General features: G+C 41.2%; 1 protein-coding gene across 3 annotated transcripts in view; it reads right to left on the minus strand.

Moving 5' to 3' along the window:
• Positions 1-17,651, minus strand: part of SPTLC3 (serine palmitoyltransferase long chain base subunit 3) — a 157,418-nt gene that overhangs the window by 48,240 nt on the left and 91,527 nt on the right. For all 3 annotated transcript variants that reach the window (XM_012475016.2, XM_012475012.2, XM_012475022.2), the window contains 2 exons: positions 8,927-9,032; positions 1,496-1,715 (listed from right to left, as the gene is read on the minus strand). In XM_012475016.2, the coding sequence (XP_012330439.1) occupies positions 1,496-1,715; positions 8,927-9,032 (326 nt within the window). The remainder of the gene's footprint in view (positions 1-1,495; positions 1,716-8,926; positions 9,033-17,651) is intronic.

The following is a 17,651-nucleotide window of genomic DNA, read 5'->3' on the forward strand; positions in this document are numbered from 1 at the left end:
GTTAAAAATTTTGTAGTTTTTACTGCTGCTAATCACAAAACTACAAGCTCACAGAGCAGTGTAGCCAGGATCAGGGAGCTCCTAAATTTGAGACTCTCTGATCCTACTGCTTCGACAGTCTAGGAAGGGAACATTTAATTTTTCACCAGATTTAGCTGAATTTTGTAAGATCCTGGGCATTTCCAATGGTTTTAGCATTACCCAGCTAATTCCCACAGGTCAGGGGAGAGGGAATGAAAAACAATGCTTTGGGCCTGAAAGAAAGCAGTAGTTATTGAAGGGTAAAGACCATTAAAAACTCTGAACATTTTAAGCGTCTGTGTATTTCATGGCAGAGCCAGTGGCCAGAATTAAATCTGTTGTTTTAAATCATGAGCTTTCAGTGAGAGGACCGTTTGTGGCTGCACTTCTTGGCTTGTCTAATGGGTTTACCAGAAGTCTGAACTCTTGTTCCTGTTCATCACAATAGGTAGGGAAGCAGGGATTTTTGTTGACACCACTTGCATGCACTAGGTTTGGCCTGGTGTGGCATCCTAGGCTAAGCCAACATCACTGTCACACTGGCTCTTTGGGACAGGTGTAGGTTTGTCTGAGATAGCTGTCAGAATTTGGACAAGGCTGTCCTCTCATAGGTCAGACAACTGGCTCCTTTATCCTTCAAACCCAAGTTTGAATATTGGATTTATTGGATTTTGTCTCCTTCCTTTCCTTCCTTGTAAATCTCTCTCAAATATTTGTTTTCTTTTCACAAACCTCTTGGTGATATTGGCACTAGAATGACAGTGTGAACACTCACTGAACAGTCTACTCCCAGTAGATGAGAATTTTTAAGGCATATAGATAAGATACTGGAGAATGGCAGGATTTGACCTATGGTTTATGCAATATTATGGAAAGAATTGTTTTGCAGAGAAAATTTCTTAAAAGTACATTCCTGCCACTGTTTTAATTAAAACTCTTAAAACCCACAACTTGTAGCACAGGATCAGCCTCCCTAGTAACTAACATTTCCCTACACTTGCTATTACCCTCCTTGTGTTTTTCAGTGCCACAAAACCCAAACTGCTTATAGATTTTGTAATATCCATCCCCTTATCACTTCTGTGACTTGGTATTCATTATTCTCTCTCTGTGTTAAATATGCTCCCCCCACCATTATTTGTCTACAAGACGGACATTCATTCTAAACCCTGTCCTAGATACTACTTAACAGAGTTAATTATTCCTCTCTCTGGTACTTTGCCCCTTGTGTACATGGTCAGTGTTGTCATTTTATTATAATGCGATCATTCATCACATGCTCCTCTTCACTATTCAAGGGAGCTCCTCGACATTCTGGGCCTTATCTGGCTGTGAACCCACTGTAGCCAAGCTGCAGTGATCAGCTGAGGTGTGGTGAACTGAATGGAAGCTTTCATGAAATGCAGAGAAGCCCTACACACTGCATCCCCAGGGTGCTCAGGTTTTAAACAGACATGAAGAGTCCCTCTCTTACCTTCCTTCCAGCTATGTAACCTCCTGAAGCTCCAAAGCTTTTGGTGAATGTGCCCATGAGCACATCAACTTCGTGAGGGTCTAGTCCAAAGAACTCCGTGACACCCCGGCCAGTTGGACCCACGGCCCCAATACTGTGAGCTTCATCTATGTAGAGGTAAGCCTTGTATTTCTTCTTTAGAGCTATGATCTGGGGCAGATGCACGATGGAACCTTCCATGCTAGGGTAGAAGGAGAAATGCTCATAACTAACAAATACCCTCCTGGGAAGCTCTGTCAGTTTCCCCATCAATACATCCTAGACAGTCTGCCCTGATGCACATCAGGGATGACAGAGACAAGCCATTCCTTTGTTCTGAAGGCAGATTTTATTTGGCTGAGACAACCCTCTCAATCTTGTAAGGGCACTTGGGCATTTCTGTGCTACTTGGATAAAATAATTTCAATTCGATGGATTTAAGTGCTTTCAGTTTCAGCTAATTCCCAAGCAGACAATCAGCTCACTGCATTATTGATCCAAATAATTTGTAAAGCTGGCTAGTGTAACTAGACTGACCATTTCGGACTCTAGATATTCTGCTAGAACAGATGAAATTATTCTATGGTCATTCCCTTTATATGCCTGGTTTTGCCTGTTTGGCCAGGTTGGTTTGACCTAAACTCAGTGCTTGAACTGCCATAGATTAAAATAGGGAATTAAAAAGACACAGAATTTTATTTAAGACATCATAGTATTAATTGAAGTACAATAGGAAGTCTTTAAGACCTCTTGTTCAATACCCACTGCAAGTCAAAGGCTGAGGTGTCTCCTTTTTCTCTTCCTTTAGGGTAAAGGAACAGAAAGTTGAGTGAGCATCAGAATCCTCTGAAGCATTTGTTAAAACAGATTGCTAGACTCTTACCCCAGAGTTTCTGATTCATTGGGTATGGGGTGGGCTGAAAATGTGCATTTCTGCCAATATGCTGCCACCAATGGTTGGGGACCACACATAGAGGGCCACTGCTCTAGATGCATTCTTTTGTTTTAACCCCAATTTTATTTTTCATAATACTGTAAGTTGCAAAAGCACTTCAAGTCCTGTGATCTGGGGCAGATACACGATAGAAGCTTCCATGCTAGGGAGCTTCTTGTTACATCCTCTGGCACAAAGGGAAAAAAATGAAGTTTATGAATAAGTAAAATTACAATTTATATTTACATGGCACCTCTAAGACTCAATGGATTAAAAAAACTGACACTCATCAGTTCTTAGAACATTTTGCAAGCTGTGTCTATTTGCACACAGTTTTGACTGTACTGACAGGTGAATTGTATGAAAACACACAGACACACTCAGCACACAAAGGAACTTGTCAGACAATTCAAGCAACCCTTTAAGTTGGTTCAAGAGCTCATTAATTGAATCAAACAGAGGTGAACTTCTCCTTTCCTCCCTAATTATCTATTAGATTAAATTTAATGTATTAAAAAATAAACTTAGGTGTTAGGCTGATTCAGTCAAAACAGTCCAGCTGGTTGTGTGCAGTTACCCAGACCAACCGGTGTTGGTTTGGAGAGAGCATCGTGATCATTGGGTGCAGCATTTGTGTGTTTCACAAGGTAGTTTTGAGTGGCTGAGTTCAGATTTTAATGAAATAAAGGCAAAATAATAGAGTTGTTTTTTCTTATGTAAGTTTGTGAGTTCATTACAACATGTTCTTAAATTAATTGCTTGTTAAAATTGTTTCCATTGAGGGGAAGACAGTCTGGCTATCTGACTGCTTAAGCCTACTAACTGTGAACTTGGGAAATTTGTATGATGTTCTTTGCCTGTTTCCTCATATGTAATACAAACAGGATGATGGGCCCCTCTTCACAGGGTCTTTATAACAATCACTTGAAATCATGCTTGTAAACTACATGATCCATAATGGGCATTCAGTGAATTGTTATGGTCCTTAGGAGGAGAAGCGTAGGAGGAAATGATTGCAATGAGTCCTAACTTGGGAAATTGGGAGCCCTTGACAATGTTCTATGTTGAGTCTTATAGTGGTCAGGCATGTAGGTGTCATGGTGGATGTCATACATAATAAATGGCCCATACATAATAAATGGCCTCAGGTCCTCAGAATTCTAGAATTTTCTTCTCTTTGAAATGTTATAAGTTGGTAACACAAATATACCAAAAACCCGACTTGCCACAAACAGCCATTCTTTGTTCTGGAACTGAATTTGGTGGGAGCCAAAGTTAATGTTCCACAGTGTTTGCAGACACTGTAGGCAGCTAATTAACCATCTTTCCATGGGGCTGGTCTCGCTGATGTTAGGAGCCTGCCCACCTGGTTTATATTTCTTCCTCTAAGATTAATGACTCTACAATACTGCTGACTTCTGGAGTTAATGCAGGGCACACATAGAGTCCTAGGGAGAACTCAACTTTTATAGAGTTATATTCACCCACATTAAGTTTTCATTTTCACAATGTGATCAAATTTGAATTCAGTCTTTTCTCATAGTGGGATATTGAGTGTCATGCAGCCATAAAAAGGCTATCTATGTTATTCACATGAATTGCTGTCAAAAAACAGTGCCAAAAATGACATAGGAAACAAGAACAGCATTTTATTCTTTCTTCCTGAATGGAAGGTTATGTTTTTCTTTCAACTTCAATAGAAGAAATACAACAAAAATACAACTGTAGGTACAGATAATTCCACGATAATTTGAAGCTCTGTGCAGGGACTTGAATTACTTTTAAACCAGCAAGCCAGTGAATAATTCCTTTATATCTTTTCTATTACATAATGTATTAGCTAAGTGACAAGCCTCCTTTTTGAAATCTCCCTCTCACCACCTTTCCCTCCATGTATAAACCATATTAGCCACTGGCAGGATTGAGAATTTAACCACTGGCTAGCTAACTCACATGGTGGAAAAATTTCCTTGGTGGGCCTAAAGTATAACCCAAAACAAGAAAGCAAGGTGGAAAGAGAGAAAAAGGGAGTTAAGATCAATTAACAATGAAGGAACTACCGTTTTCTTATTGTTTTTCTTTATTTGCTTAAACCATAGAGATGAAGTAAGAGTTTACCACTGAAGTTCTCAGTCCTTCAATTTACATTGTTTTGAGGATAGGAGAAGAGCTTACATTCTTAGAGTAAATGGTTTTCTGAGACGACAGTATACGTGCATATGTTTATATATGTGTTTGTTTTGGAAGAGATGACTATCATTCCTTCATTAATTTTATTTTGAAAGTTTGAGCTCCAGCTATGCTAGTGTATGTCCCAGGTTACTTGGGACACCACAAATCAAGGATATTGTTGAATAATTTTGAGATTCTCAATCATTGTGAGTTGACAAGGGATCTAAACTTCTCAGAGACATTAAATTGGAAAAATGTGATTTTAAAATGATACTTAATGAAAACATACAGATCAGAACACTGAAATAATATTATTAAGGGCTCATTAAACTCTGAATTTCAAGTTTCAATGTCCCTGTTTTACAGTTGAAGAAACTGAGCCCTAGATAGGTTAATGGTAAAGGTCAAATGGATGATCTTGCATTTTCCATGTTTACTTCATTGGATATGGACACATAGGCTGACTCTTCATTTACATTGAGTCTTTGTCCCATCAGGGCCACCTGGTTTTAATCCCAGCTCTGCCTCATTTCAGTTTTCTGTCCTGGGGCAAGTTATCTAAGCCTCTGAGCCTCAATTTCTTCATATTCACAGTAACTTCAGGAATACTTGGAGGCTTACTCAAGGTTGCACATGGGAAATGTTTAGCAAGGAGTAGACACATGGTCAATGTGAGTTTCTTTCTCTAACATCCACTTTCTGGATGGAAGAAGAGCAAACAGGCTTGCAACATAGATGACATGTTTTCTGAGTTGCGACTTCTTAGACTGAAAATCAATGTGATGATGAAGACAGTCACTCTTGGTTGTGAGCATTCTATGGGCTTGGGCCTCTGCCAAACACTACCTTATATGACCTCACTGAATACTTATTATTACAAAAATACCCTATGGAGGCCACAAGGATGTAGGTGGTGATCCCAGGATTTGAATCTAAGTCCCAGGCCTGCCTCGAAATCCTGGCTCCTCTATATTCTACATATGAATAATAATACCTATGAATGATGACATTATTATTATTAGTTTTGTGGCATTTTCTGACTTCTCAGACTGGGTATCTAGCCTTTTCTATCTTAATATCTGCCTGAAACTTTCTGATTTGGCTGATTGCTCTCTTTAGGGGATATGAAAAAATTGATATATGTGGGCTCTGTGGTTACATATGTAGGGATACTTTACCCATGGTGGCAGACAACAATTAAGAGAAAAAATCTGGGAGTTAAAATTCAAAGGAGGCTTTGTGCAGGTATCAACAAGATATGCATTCCTAATATACCTCTAAAAGGTAGAAGTGCATTTGTGAACTATTGACTTCACATTCTTAACCTTGGACCTTTGGAAAATTCTATGGAAAATATATATATATTTTTTTGAGACAGAGTCTCTCTCTGTCTCCCAGGCCAGAGTGCAGTGGCACGATCTCAGCTCACTGCAACCTCCGCCACCCAGGTTCAAGTGATTCTTGTGCCTTAGCCTCCTGAGTAACTGGGATTATGGGAGTGCACCACCATGCCCGGCCAATTTTTGTATTTTTAGTATAAGTGGAGTTTCACCATGTTGGCCAGGCTGGTCTCAAACTCCTGACCTCAAGTGATACACCCGCCTTGGTCTCCCAAAGTGATAGGATTTCAGGCATGAGCCATTGCACCCGGCCTTATGGGAAATATCTGGTGGTAGTTGCAAATTAGAACACCTATATAAAGGCTTTTCCTTTGAAGATTAAAGCTCTAGAACTCTTCTCTAGGCTATGTTTATTTTACAGATGAGGAAATTGAGGCTCCCAAGAGTTACTGAGGCTTCTCAAAGAGATGGGACACACCTCCCTTGTCCTATCTGTGAATGAGGCCTTCTAAAGCTTGGTCTCATTTGAAGTCAAGATTCCTGTGTGGGTGAAATGAAATGAAAGGAACCTCCTTGTGAAGGAAAATTCATAGAAAGTGGGGACTTCACTCTGTGTCATCACTAGGTCGATTGAGCCACTATGGTGGATGGCTTCCAAAGATGGCTGCCTGCAAAGCTTCCCATCCTTGTATATACAAGTGGATCCTCCATCACAGGGTAGGGTCTATTTCACCTTCTTTGGAATCTGGGCCGCCTCATGATGTGCTTGGGCCAATAGGTCAGGGCAGAAGTAATAATGTCTCAGCACTGGCAGCCTCCGCCTTTGCTCTGTTGGAAGCCAGCATCATGTTGTAAGACAACGCAATGAGAAGAGACTGTCTATGGAGAAAGCCGTGTGGAAGAGAGCATGTCACTCTAGGCAGAAGCCGGTACCGAGGGCCAGATGTGCAAGTGAGGTCATTTTGGATGTTCCAGCCCCAGACAAACTGTCAGCTGAATGAAGTCCCAGGAGTGCCCTCTAACTAGCACCATGTGGAGCGGAAGAACTGCTCAGTTGATCCACACAACCCACAGTAGCATGGGAAATAATAAACCATTATGCTTTGGGTGGTTTGTTACATGGCAATAGGTAACTGAGCAGTCACCATTGCCAGTGCAATGAAAATTGCCGTTTGGTGCCACTCTGGCTTGGAGCTGAAGTCCACACCTCCCTTGTCCTTCTGAAGTGGTGGGATACAGGCCTGGCATGGCCACTAACAAGTCCTGCTGCCGGAGTGGTTTCTCTGTGTAGCTGATGGGAATATTTGCCAGTAAAATGCTAGTGGTCTACTTAGTTTCAGCCATCATCAAAGTGCTTAAGACCTAACTTTCCTTTAATGGAGCCAAGTTCTGTTTATTTGCAGTTGGGTTTTGTTTACTCTGGTTAAAGGAGATGCCCAGTCTGCTCTCTCTCAGCTAATCCATCCTCCCACGAATCTAGGCCTGAATGACAGGTGTTTAGATAAGGGCTATTTGCTCCCGTCCCAGGCTGGCAGCAGGCACAAAATCACACAGGGAAAAAGATCCATGCTTGAGGTTACGACAGCCCAGAGTCATTATGAGATTATTTCTTAAAACGATAAGTTTAGGGCTAATGAGTTGTCAGTTATACCAGAACAGGTGTTCTCAGCCTTGGCAGTATTGGCATTTTGAGCTAGATAACTGTTGTGGGGGCTGTTCTGTGCATCGTAGGATGCTTAGCAGCATCCCTGGCGTCTGTCTGCCATATGGCAGTCACACACTGCAGTTATAACAAATGAAAATTGTCAAATGTGCCTAGGCTGGGGCAAGGACAAGCTCACCCTGGAGAACTACTGGTCTAGAGTGCTACCAAAGACTTCAACAGTACATACTCTCTGGGCTGGCTGTAGGAGGTACCAATAGATGATGCAGAAAGTGAGCTGCTAGAAACTGGAAATGCGAACTTTGGATTTCCCACAGTAGAACTGGAAACATCCAGAACCCTAGCCATGCAGCCAGTAAGTACTGAAGATAAAAATGTTAAAAATAAAATGAATCCAAGCTCATTATTATTATTTTAAAGTTGGGAGAATTTACATCCCCCTGCCCCCAAAAGGGATGGAGGCGCACACACACTTTGCTGCTGCTTCTTACTCATTCATGTAGTAGAAAAAATGTACACTCAGGGACTAATGAGATTAGCGAGCTGAAAGAAACCCTGTGTCTATTCTCAAGTCTCCTTTGTAGCCACACTCCTCGTCTTAACATTAAACAGCCTTCACTTCCTTCCTTTTAATATTTTTCACTTTTCTATCATTACAGGAGATATCTCCCTCAATTTGTCTAACACTAGGATTGTTTGAGAATTGATTTAGGAGTGGGCACACTGAAATAACATCTCCTTGGTTTATGGACTAGACATCATCCCATTCCTACCCATTGGCTTTGGAACAAGAATTGCACTACAGGTTACTCCTACCTTGAGGAAAACAGGCAGGTCTTTTGTATTCTGATGCCAATCATTGACCAAGTTCACCAAGCAGCTGGGGGTTGGGTGTGCTATCCAGGTAGGGGCATCTGCGCCACCCATCAACAATACCTACTAGTGATAAAGGCAAGGAGTGTTCTGAGCTTGAATAACCCTGCTGCAAAAGGTCTTTGAGACTCTGGGGCAGTCAAAGGTAGCGGTAAGAATCAACTCAAGTTAGCAATGCCTTTTGAGGACATTTCTGAGGAAGCCTTCACAAGTATGCTGGCCTCCAAGCTGCTCTGCCATATATATAGAGAGTCATCAGAAAGACAGATGACACAAAACTGACAGCTCCCATTGGTGGTTATGTCTCAGGTCCCTTTTTAATAACCGTATCTAACTCATTTCTCTATTTTGCTAGGAAAGATCAGCCTTTCCGCACTGGTCAGCTTGCTGCAGGCCTCCGAGTCATAGAATATGTCCGGTTATTTACATACCTGTAGACACCCTCCACCAGGATGAGAATCTTTTTCCAAGCTCTGCGGGTTCGAGGCTGGCCATAGATGACAGCATCTCTCAGGAGCTTCTCTAGGCTTTGTGTGTCTTTAAATAATACCAAAAAAGAAATTAAGTCATGAGAGGGCTTACTTTTTCTTTTCCACTTTCTTTTTTGAGGAGGCATCAGATGTTTTACATTCATACTCAGACTTAAACTTTCAGAGAATGAAGTCAGAATCAGAGAACCCTTTGGGAGAGAAAGGAGTGTCTTATTTTTTTAATAGAGCTTAACTCTAACAAGACAAATAGCTGGATTTGTACAAGTAGGCAGAGTAACCTCTCACCAGTGGGGCATGGTTTCCTAGGCTCTTATGAGGCTCCCCTCACCTGCCTTAGATTGAAATTCCACATTAAATGCACCTCTTAGGACTAAGCTTTGTTGCAGGCTAAAATGAACTCTGAGAGACATACCACCCATCAATCATTTAGACAGGAGTGTGTTAGGGTTTGGCTCAGTTTGCACAGATCTTACCTCCTACACTTTGGGACTTGATTTCTGACATCCCCCAACCTCAGAAGATTGAAAACTTTAAAGCAGTGGGACAATTAAGCCTTTTTTTCAAAATATGTGGAGATCTCTGAACACAATCGTAGCTCACAGTTATTGAGCCCTATTTGTGTGCCAGACACCCTCCTAAGCTCATTTTTTGTTATACCTCATTTAATTCTCATGAGAACCATCTGGAGGAAGTACTAGTAACATTTCCATTCTGTGGGTCAGGAAACTGAGGCACAGAGTTGCGTAAACTGCCTGAGGTCTACCATAAGAAACAGAATCAGGATTTGAACCCATGCAGTCTGTACTGTGACCCACTACTACCCTTTGCTGCTTTATGTGAAAGCCCTTGTCCCTTCTTCCCAAATTAAATGGTGATGTGGAACAACGGAGGATGAATGTTTGGCAGAATAGCCTTAACTTCTAATGTCAAATATAATCAGATGCAGATGACTGGACATGGGCTGACAGACAATTTAGAGGAACCTGCCTACCAATCTTGCTGTTTGGCATGTGTGTATGTATGTGTAAAAACTTTTAAGCCAGCAAGAAGAAAATGGCCGAGGATTATGGGCATACATTTTAGAATCATTATATTTCTACTGTGTATGTTTTGCATTTCCTAAGCTTTCTGTTTTTTGAGAATTTGAAGTTGAATACTTGAGGTCTAGAATCCAATCTTAATTTTAAAAGATGGAGATGCTACTTAACTGCTGGTTTGCTTGTTATGTAATGTTCACCAGGCATTAGAGACACCATTTAAAATGCTCAAAAAAAAGGTGACATCTAGCAAAGATAAATTTTTGAGGTCAGGAGTTCAGGACCAGCCTGGCCAACATGGTGGAAACCAGTCTCTACTAAAAATACAAAAAATTAGCCAGGCATGGTGGTAGGCACCTGCAATCCCAGCTACTCGGGAGGCTGAGACAGGAGAATTGCTTGAACCCAGGAGATGGAGGTTGCAGTGTGTGTGTGTCTATTATTTTGTTTTTATCTTTTAAGCCTAGCAAGAAAAAAAATCTCCGAGGTTTATGGGCATACTTTTGAGACTCATATTTCTACTGTGTATATTTTGCATTTCCTAGCTTTCCCTTTTTTGAAAAACTGAAACTGAAATACTTTAGGTCTATAATTTAATCCCACCAAGTTCGCACCACTGTACTTCAGCCTGGGCGACAGAGTGAGATTCTGTCTCAAAGAAAAAAAAAAAGATAAATCTAACACTGCATAGTTAGTACAGGTTTTGGCCACGGTAGACAAAGCTCTCAAGAAGCAGATGTGCATTGGCTCATCACTCACTGGTCTAGGCAGAAATTAACTGCAGTTCTTGGTCTCGATGGAGAGTCCTTCAACTTTGTCTTTTAGTCTCCCGTCTGTGCCTGGATCTGTTTTAGGGCTTCCCCCAAAGCTGGGTGAATCCATTAGTGGGTGCATTGACTTTTCCATACTGCAACCCTGCCACAATCAATGAAGCCACAAAACAGTTCTTGGAAATAGAGTTGTGAATGTATTTGTGTGTTTCTAAAAATTATTAAGTACATTTAAGCAAACCACATTTTAAATAAAGGTGCCTTCCTGTGAGTTGGAATGGGATAGGACAAGTCAGAATTTGATAGTGCAGTATCAGAACCTCATCTCTGAGTGGCCCTTGTTAGCATGGTACCTTCTAAGCTGTCTTCAGCATCCACTCCTTAGAGACTGGATATCTGGTCCTGAAATTCAGAAAAAGCTTGTGACATGAATAAGATGCTGCATGCTAGCGAGAATTCTTGGGAATCTAAGTAATAGTGCTAATATGCTATTTGACTTCCTTTAACCTGCTTAAGAAAACATCATATAAATAATGGAAAAATGAAGGAAATATGTATTGAAATAATGAAGAATTAAGGGACTAATTCTTTATTCAAATATATAAAGCCTCAGTTATTAGATATAGTATGCTATCAGTATGCTACCAATAATATCTGGCATGATATCAGAACCAACAGGTACAAAAAAATGTCATTTTTCTTTCTTTAATAATTAGCCAGAAATTAACTTTTTAGGTGTTATGTCAGTTTAAATGTGGAATTCATCAATTTCACCATGATCATAAGGACCTGTGAAAGAAGAAATGGAAGGATGGTGGATCTTTGTTTTATTTCATGCCACTTTTCTTTCTTTTTTTTCCCCTTTTCACCTGCGAAACAGGCCTCATGATATCCTGGAATCACTATCATATTCTTTTCACATAATATTCCCTAACTGACAAATTCATAGGGATTTATTGTTCTACTTGACCTGTGAGCAGCATTTCACAAAATTCAACACATACGTATCTTTTTTAATTTCTCCCCTCTGCTGTCTGGATACCATTTTTCATTGGATTTTCTTATTCCTTTTCCCACTATGTTTACTATTCTTCATGGGTACTATTTCCTCTTTTCACCCATTTCCTTTTATGTTTTTTCCTTGACTTTTTTTTTCTATTTTCCCATTAATCTTCCAGTGGTTCCTAACTTTCGGGATGAATAGAAATAATCATCTGGGTAACCAGTTAAAATGCAGATCCTCAAAATTTCTACTCAGAGATTTTTAATCAGTTGGTGTAGGACAGGGCCCAGACATTTGCATGCTCAGTATCCCTGGGCTCTGGAAGCCATAATTCAACGCCAGACTTCTATTTTGATCGATATGTTTTTCTAACCACCTTTTAGACAAATACGGGTGTATGGAACCCATGGCAACTACATTATCGGCCCAATTTTCCACCTTATTTGAGTCCCTTCTTCTGTGGCTTTGCCACCCCTCCCACACACCGGTGGAGAATGCTTCCCTGCCCCTTGGCTTGGGTTCAGGCAAGTAACTTGCTTTGGCTAATGGAGTACAGAGAAGAGACAGTTTGCTAGTTCCAAACCTAGGTCTGAAGAGGTCTTGTGCATTTCTATTATTCTTTCTCTTGTGCTTCTGCTAGTGACAGAAAAAGAAAATGCCCAGGCTAGCCACCTGGTCTCAGGATGGCCCCAGGAGAGGATTAATGGCACATAGGGCATGGTTACCCCAGCTCACCTGCAGTCTCCAGTGAGAAATATGTGCTGATTATTGTATGCCACTGTTTGTTCCATAATAGTTGCCTAATACAATCTCAAATGACCCTTCCTGATCTAGCCTCTGCCTGTCTTTCTGACATAGTTTGTCAATATTCCCCCAAACAGAGCCTCCTGACTCTCCTCCATGCTTATTTTCCTCTTGTGTGTCTGGAGAGTGCTCATTCATTACTGAAGTCTTAACCCAAACTCTTCTTGTCAGTCATACAGAACAGAGTTAAGGGCTTCCTCCTTGGTGTCCCTCCTGACTTGTCTGTTCTTTTTTTTTTCTTGAGACAGAGTCTCACTCTGTTGCCCAGGCTGGAGGGCAGTGGCACAATCACAGCTGACTGCAACCTCCGCCTCCCAGGATCAAGTGATTCTCCTGCCTCAGCCTCCTGAGTGGCTGGGATTACAGGCGCCCACTACCATGCCCAGCTAATTTTTGTATTTTTAATAGAGATGAGGTTTCACTACGTTGGCTAGGCTGGTCTCGAACACCTGACCTCAAATGATCCGTCCGCCTCTGCCTCCCAAATGCTGGGATTACAGGCGTGAGCCACTGTGCCTGGCCGTCTATTCATTTTTAAACACTCATCTTGATGTTTGTTTTTTTGCTTTCATATGTCTCTTCCATGAAGGCAAGGACCTCATCCTTATCATTCTTGCTCTAGTCTTAGTACACAGTACTAGGCTCAATCATTATCTAATGATTGCATCAATGTTCTTTTCCTAGAGAAAGAATGTAGACTAGGAGACAGGAAAGGAAATGCCACTTGTGGCTCTAAATAACAATTATTAGAAAAGATAAATGTCTCCTGCCTGCATTATATTTTAATGACATCTTTTGTTTTGTTTTAAACACAGGCAGGTATTTTTTGAATGTTCCCAAGAGCATGTTTTAGTGTATATTATTAACCACTAGATGGCAGCCAAGGAAACGAAAAGCAGCTGTCTTGTTTTGAAATTTTCAGTTAATAAACTTTCACTTCTTTGGATATCTTCACTTTTGCTTTAGGCAGAGGTCCTAATGTGTTGAAGAAAATCTCGTGACTGGGAGAACCAGTCTTCCTTTTCTATCATCTTTTATTTATTATGTCTATAATCTTTTATACTATTATTCATCATCTATAACCTATAACCTATGAAATAAAGAGATGGTGAATAAAAGCATTCCTGTTAAGATTGCTTTCCCTTCTGGGACTTGGAATTTATAAGTTTTGGTGCAGAAATGATACATGGTAATGTGGCTCCGATGCCACTGGAATAAAAACTAAACCCAAGTGAACTAAATTAGCAGTCATTTAAAAATGAATATTCTGAGATTTGGAAAATAATATGTAAATTCAGAGGCTACTGTGTTGTTTTTGCATCAAAAAGGTCACATACACACTATGGATTAGTCCAGGATTTAAAAATGAACACTATGAGTCCTAAAGAGAAGTTTCTCTCCATTTTAAAAAATAACATGCAAGACATGAAAACAAGCCTTTCAGTTCAGTGGGCATGCTGTGTTTTATACACTTTGCAGAGGAAAGCAAGAGGAATTCCAGTCTCTTCCAAGGCAGGGACCTCATTGTGCTTCACTTGAGTGGAGATTTCCATGGGATGTGGCTTTCGGTGGAGCTCACAAATCCCCAGATCCACACACCAGGATTCTTGAGCAGAAGGAAATTCAATTAGCCTTTTTTTTTCTCTCCTGCAAGGGGTGAACTCCCTGACCTCTTAGAATCATGGAAGCTACACAGGGAAAGGGATGACTGACCTCGGCCTGGATTCTGGTCCCACCTTAGCCCCTGGTACGTTTCTCTCTGATTCTCTGTGGCTCTACAAGGCTACAGTGTGTGGATTACAAACCCGCAGATTTAAGGCATTGTGATTTAGGTTCTGAAGGCCATATGGGATTCTACTGTTTCAGCAAGCTACATGCTCACATCTGCAAAGGATTTTTTAATAATGCTTATTAAAGCACGTACACTTGCATTATGTTAATCCCCATGACACCTCTGAGAAGTAGGGAAGAACTATTAGATTTTTGTTTTTTGCAGATGAAAAAAATGAATGCCAGAAGTTGTGTTTAAAAAAAAAAACTCTCAAAACAAAAGCCCTCCAAACAAACCCGTTCTTGTTGATTTAATAAGAAAATTCTGAGATATGGAAATTAAAATAAAGGTATAAATTTAACACCATCTAGGCACACACACAGCGCTATTATACAGTGTTGTTGTCAAGTCATAAAGACACACCACAGACTTAAAAATCACCATTATTTGAGCATCAATAATGCCTTCGGTGTTATTCAGCACAAAGTCTGACTCACTAAGGACGTTTCCTTTGATCTGTAGCGGACTAAGAGGATTGAGCTGGTTTGGTGGTGTATTAGTCCATTTTCACGCTGCGGATAAAGACACACCTGAGACTGGGTAATTTATAAAGAAAATGAGCTTGAATGTACTCACAGTTCCACGTGGCTGAGGAGGCCTTACAATCAAGGCCTAAGGGGAAACACACATCTTACGAGAGCAGCGCTCGTGGTAGTGAACAAGTCTCACGAGATCTAATGGTATCGTGCTCTCGTGGTAGTGAACAAGTCTCACGGGATCTAACGATGTTACAAGAAATGAAAATATGGAGCCCGCACTCTGGTGCCCAGTGCAAAACAGTCCTAGTCTTTCACCGGCATGGTTAACTGGTTTACTGAATTACTAAATACTTGGAATAGTCCAACTATATGTCCAAAACTACAATCAGGCTTAGGAGACAAATGCTTGTAGTCAGCCTGAGCCTGTGCCTGTCCTTACATTCAAAACCCTAATAATAGCAAGCCTCCTAGATCTGGAAAAGCTGAAGGTGCAGTTTTGTGAAAAGAAGGCACAAGGCAGCAAGGGACCCAGCATCTTCCAAGAAGGTAAGTTGGGCATAGTTCATAGTGTGTCTTCCTGAAGAAAAAATCCAGACATTTAGCTTTCCTTTTATCTCACTGTTGAATGGCGATACTGCTGCATACGCCAGGGCTTCTTCCTTCGTCTTCTCTTGTGGAGCTCTGAGTTTTCCAAAAGCCTAGATCTAATGTGAGATCTTCGCTCACTGCCCATTTCTCAGCGCCCTCCCTCCCTCCCTTCCTCTCCTCTGGATCCAGGGACGGAAGGTTGGGGCTGAAACTCAGCCTCCACTTTCCATATGCTCCTGGTGTGGTTGGTGGTTTATTCTTTGTCATCCAAGGCCCCACAAACTACTTCCAGCTGCATTTAGAGACACCCTTTGGTTACCTATGCTGTGGGTTGCTCAGCAAAAATATTTTTGTGTCTGCCTATCAGAGGCACTCACATTTTGTATGTGAAAAGATGGTTGGATGATGAATGAATGTTACTTTTTACTGTTTCTAGTCCCTTTCTCTCCATCTGTATATCTGCTCCTCTTATTCCTTTGGATGTGCAGTTTTATCCTAAAGATTCAGCCCAAATGTGAAATAGTAAGTAGAGGGTATTTAAATAGCTATGCATGATGACAAAGAAATTATTCTTACTTTTAAGATGGTGGTGAGGAGGACTGCCCTCCTTTTTTAGCCTTTGGGCAAAATCAAAATCATAATGACCAGTGTTGGGAAGCAAAACAATTATTTTCTGAAAGTCACATTTATGGAGTATCTTCTCCATGAGATCACAGGGGTGATCTCATTTTTTGTGCACTGAAAATTTGGTGCCTTTATGTTTTATGAAGCAGATTGTGCAAGGACTTTGGTTCAAGTTTTCTGGATGGCTCTTTAAATATGTGGAGAGTTGTTGCATGGCCTTAGGCAGTTCAAAGAAGCAAAGGGATCTTGTTGGAAGAGTTCAAAAGATAGCCGAGGGCAGATGACCTGGGTTGGGCTTATGGGTGAGGCAGATGCTAGGCACAGAGCCTGTTTACCCTGCAGGAGAAGCGGGTAATTGCAGTAACTTTTGACCTTGTAGGCATGAGATGAAGGATATGTAGAGCCTAGAAACCAGCATCACAGTGTCCAATACACTTGGGCTCTGGGCTTGATGCAACACATAGGCTTCTGATCCTCAGGGAGGAGATTGTGGAATGAGACAAAGTTCTGAGATGGGATCTCCAAATGAGGGTGCTCAATGCATGAAGGTGAGACATAATTCAGGGAACAGTATAGGAGCCCAGTGGTTAGGGTCTCAGCCAGGTGCTGGCAGCATCTACCTAACCAAAACTGCCTTGGCCCTGGGAGAGGTGTAAGGGAGATGGAAGCTACCAAGTATTGCATTCATCACTCTACCATCTAAGGGCAAACAGAGGGTGGAAAAGGCCAGGAAAGGAGGTAGCATGTCATGCTTAAAAACAAGGACGCTGGAGTTAGACTTCCTAGGTTTAAATCCCAGCTCTAACTCTTACTAGCTCTGTGTATCTAAGCAGTCCCTTCACCACCTGATAGATGTTTCTTCATCTGTCAAAAAGGGGATAAGAGTAGCAGGTGAATGTAAATGACTCGTTACAGCAAAGGCTCAATACAGCTGATTATCATGAAAAGATAGGGAGGCAACTGATGTCTTTATTAAGGCAGTTTAGAAGTCCAACTTGGACATTGAGATCTAAAAGATCATGGCTTGCAAAGTAGTCTAAGCCATGTTTATGGGTTTAACTTTTTACTTAACCTCACGAACCCTTGTTATTCAGACTAGGTAGTGCTCTGAGTTTTCTGGCAAACACTGGACTTCTTGTTCTTCCTCCTCTTGGCATTTAGTTGCTGCTTGGTAGCAATTTGGTTATTTATTTCCACTTTTTTTTAAAACCACTCCAAATTCTTGGCTTGCCTGGACCTGTGACCTTATGGCAACTCTCAGCTGAAGAAACGGCTTTTCTGTGAGGCTAGCTTAAGAAAGTCTTTGTGACTCACTTGAGGACTGCTTGCTGCTCTAAGTGTGGTTCTGCATGGCAGCAGCAGCACCCAAGAGCTTGTCAGAATGCAGGATCTCAGGGCCCCACCCAGACCTGCTCAGTTAGAGTGTGCATTTTAACAAGACCCCCAAGTACCTCGTGTGCATACCAAAGCCTGAGAAATATTGGGGAGGAATAACTTCATCATTTGCTCATTTCCTCAAAATGCACCAG

The sequence above is a fragment of the Aotus nancymaae genome, unplaced genomic scaffold, assembly GCF_030222135.1.
Source record: "Aotus nancymaae isolate 86718 unplaced genomic scaffold, 86718_ANA_hifiasm-v0.15.2.pri h1tg000001l, whole genome shotgun sequence".
NCBI lineage: Eukaryota > Metazoa > Chordata > Mammalia > Primates > Aotidae > Aotus > Aotus nancymaae.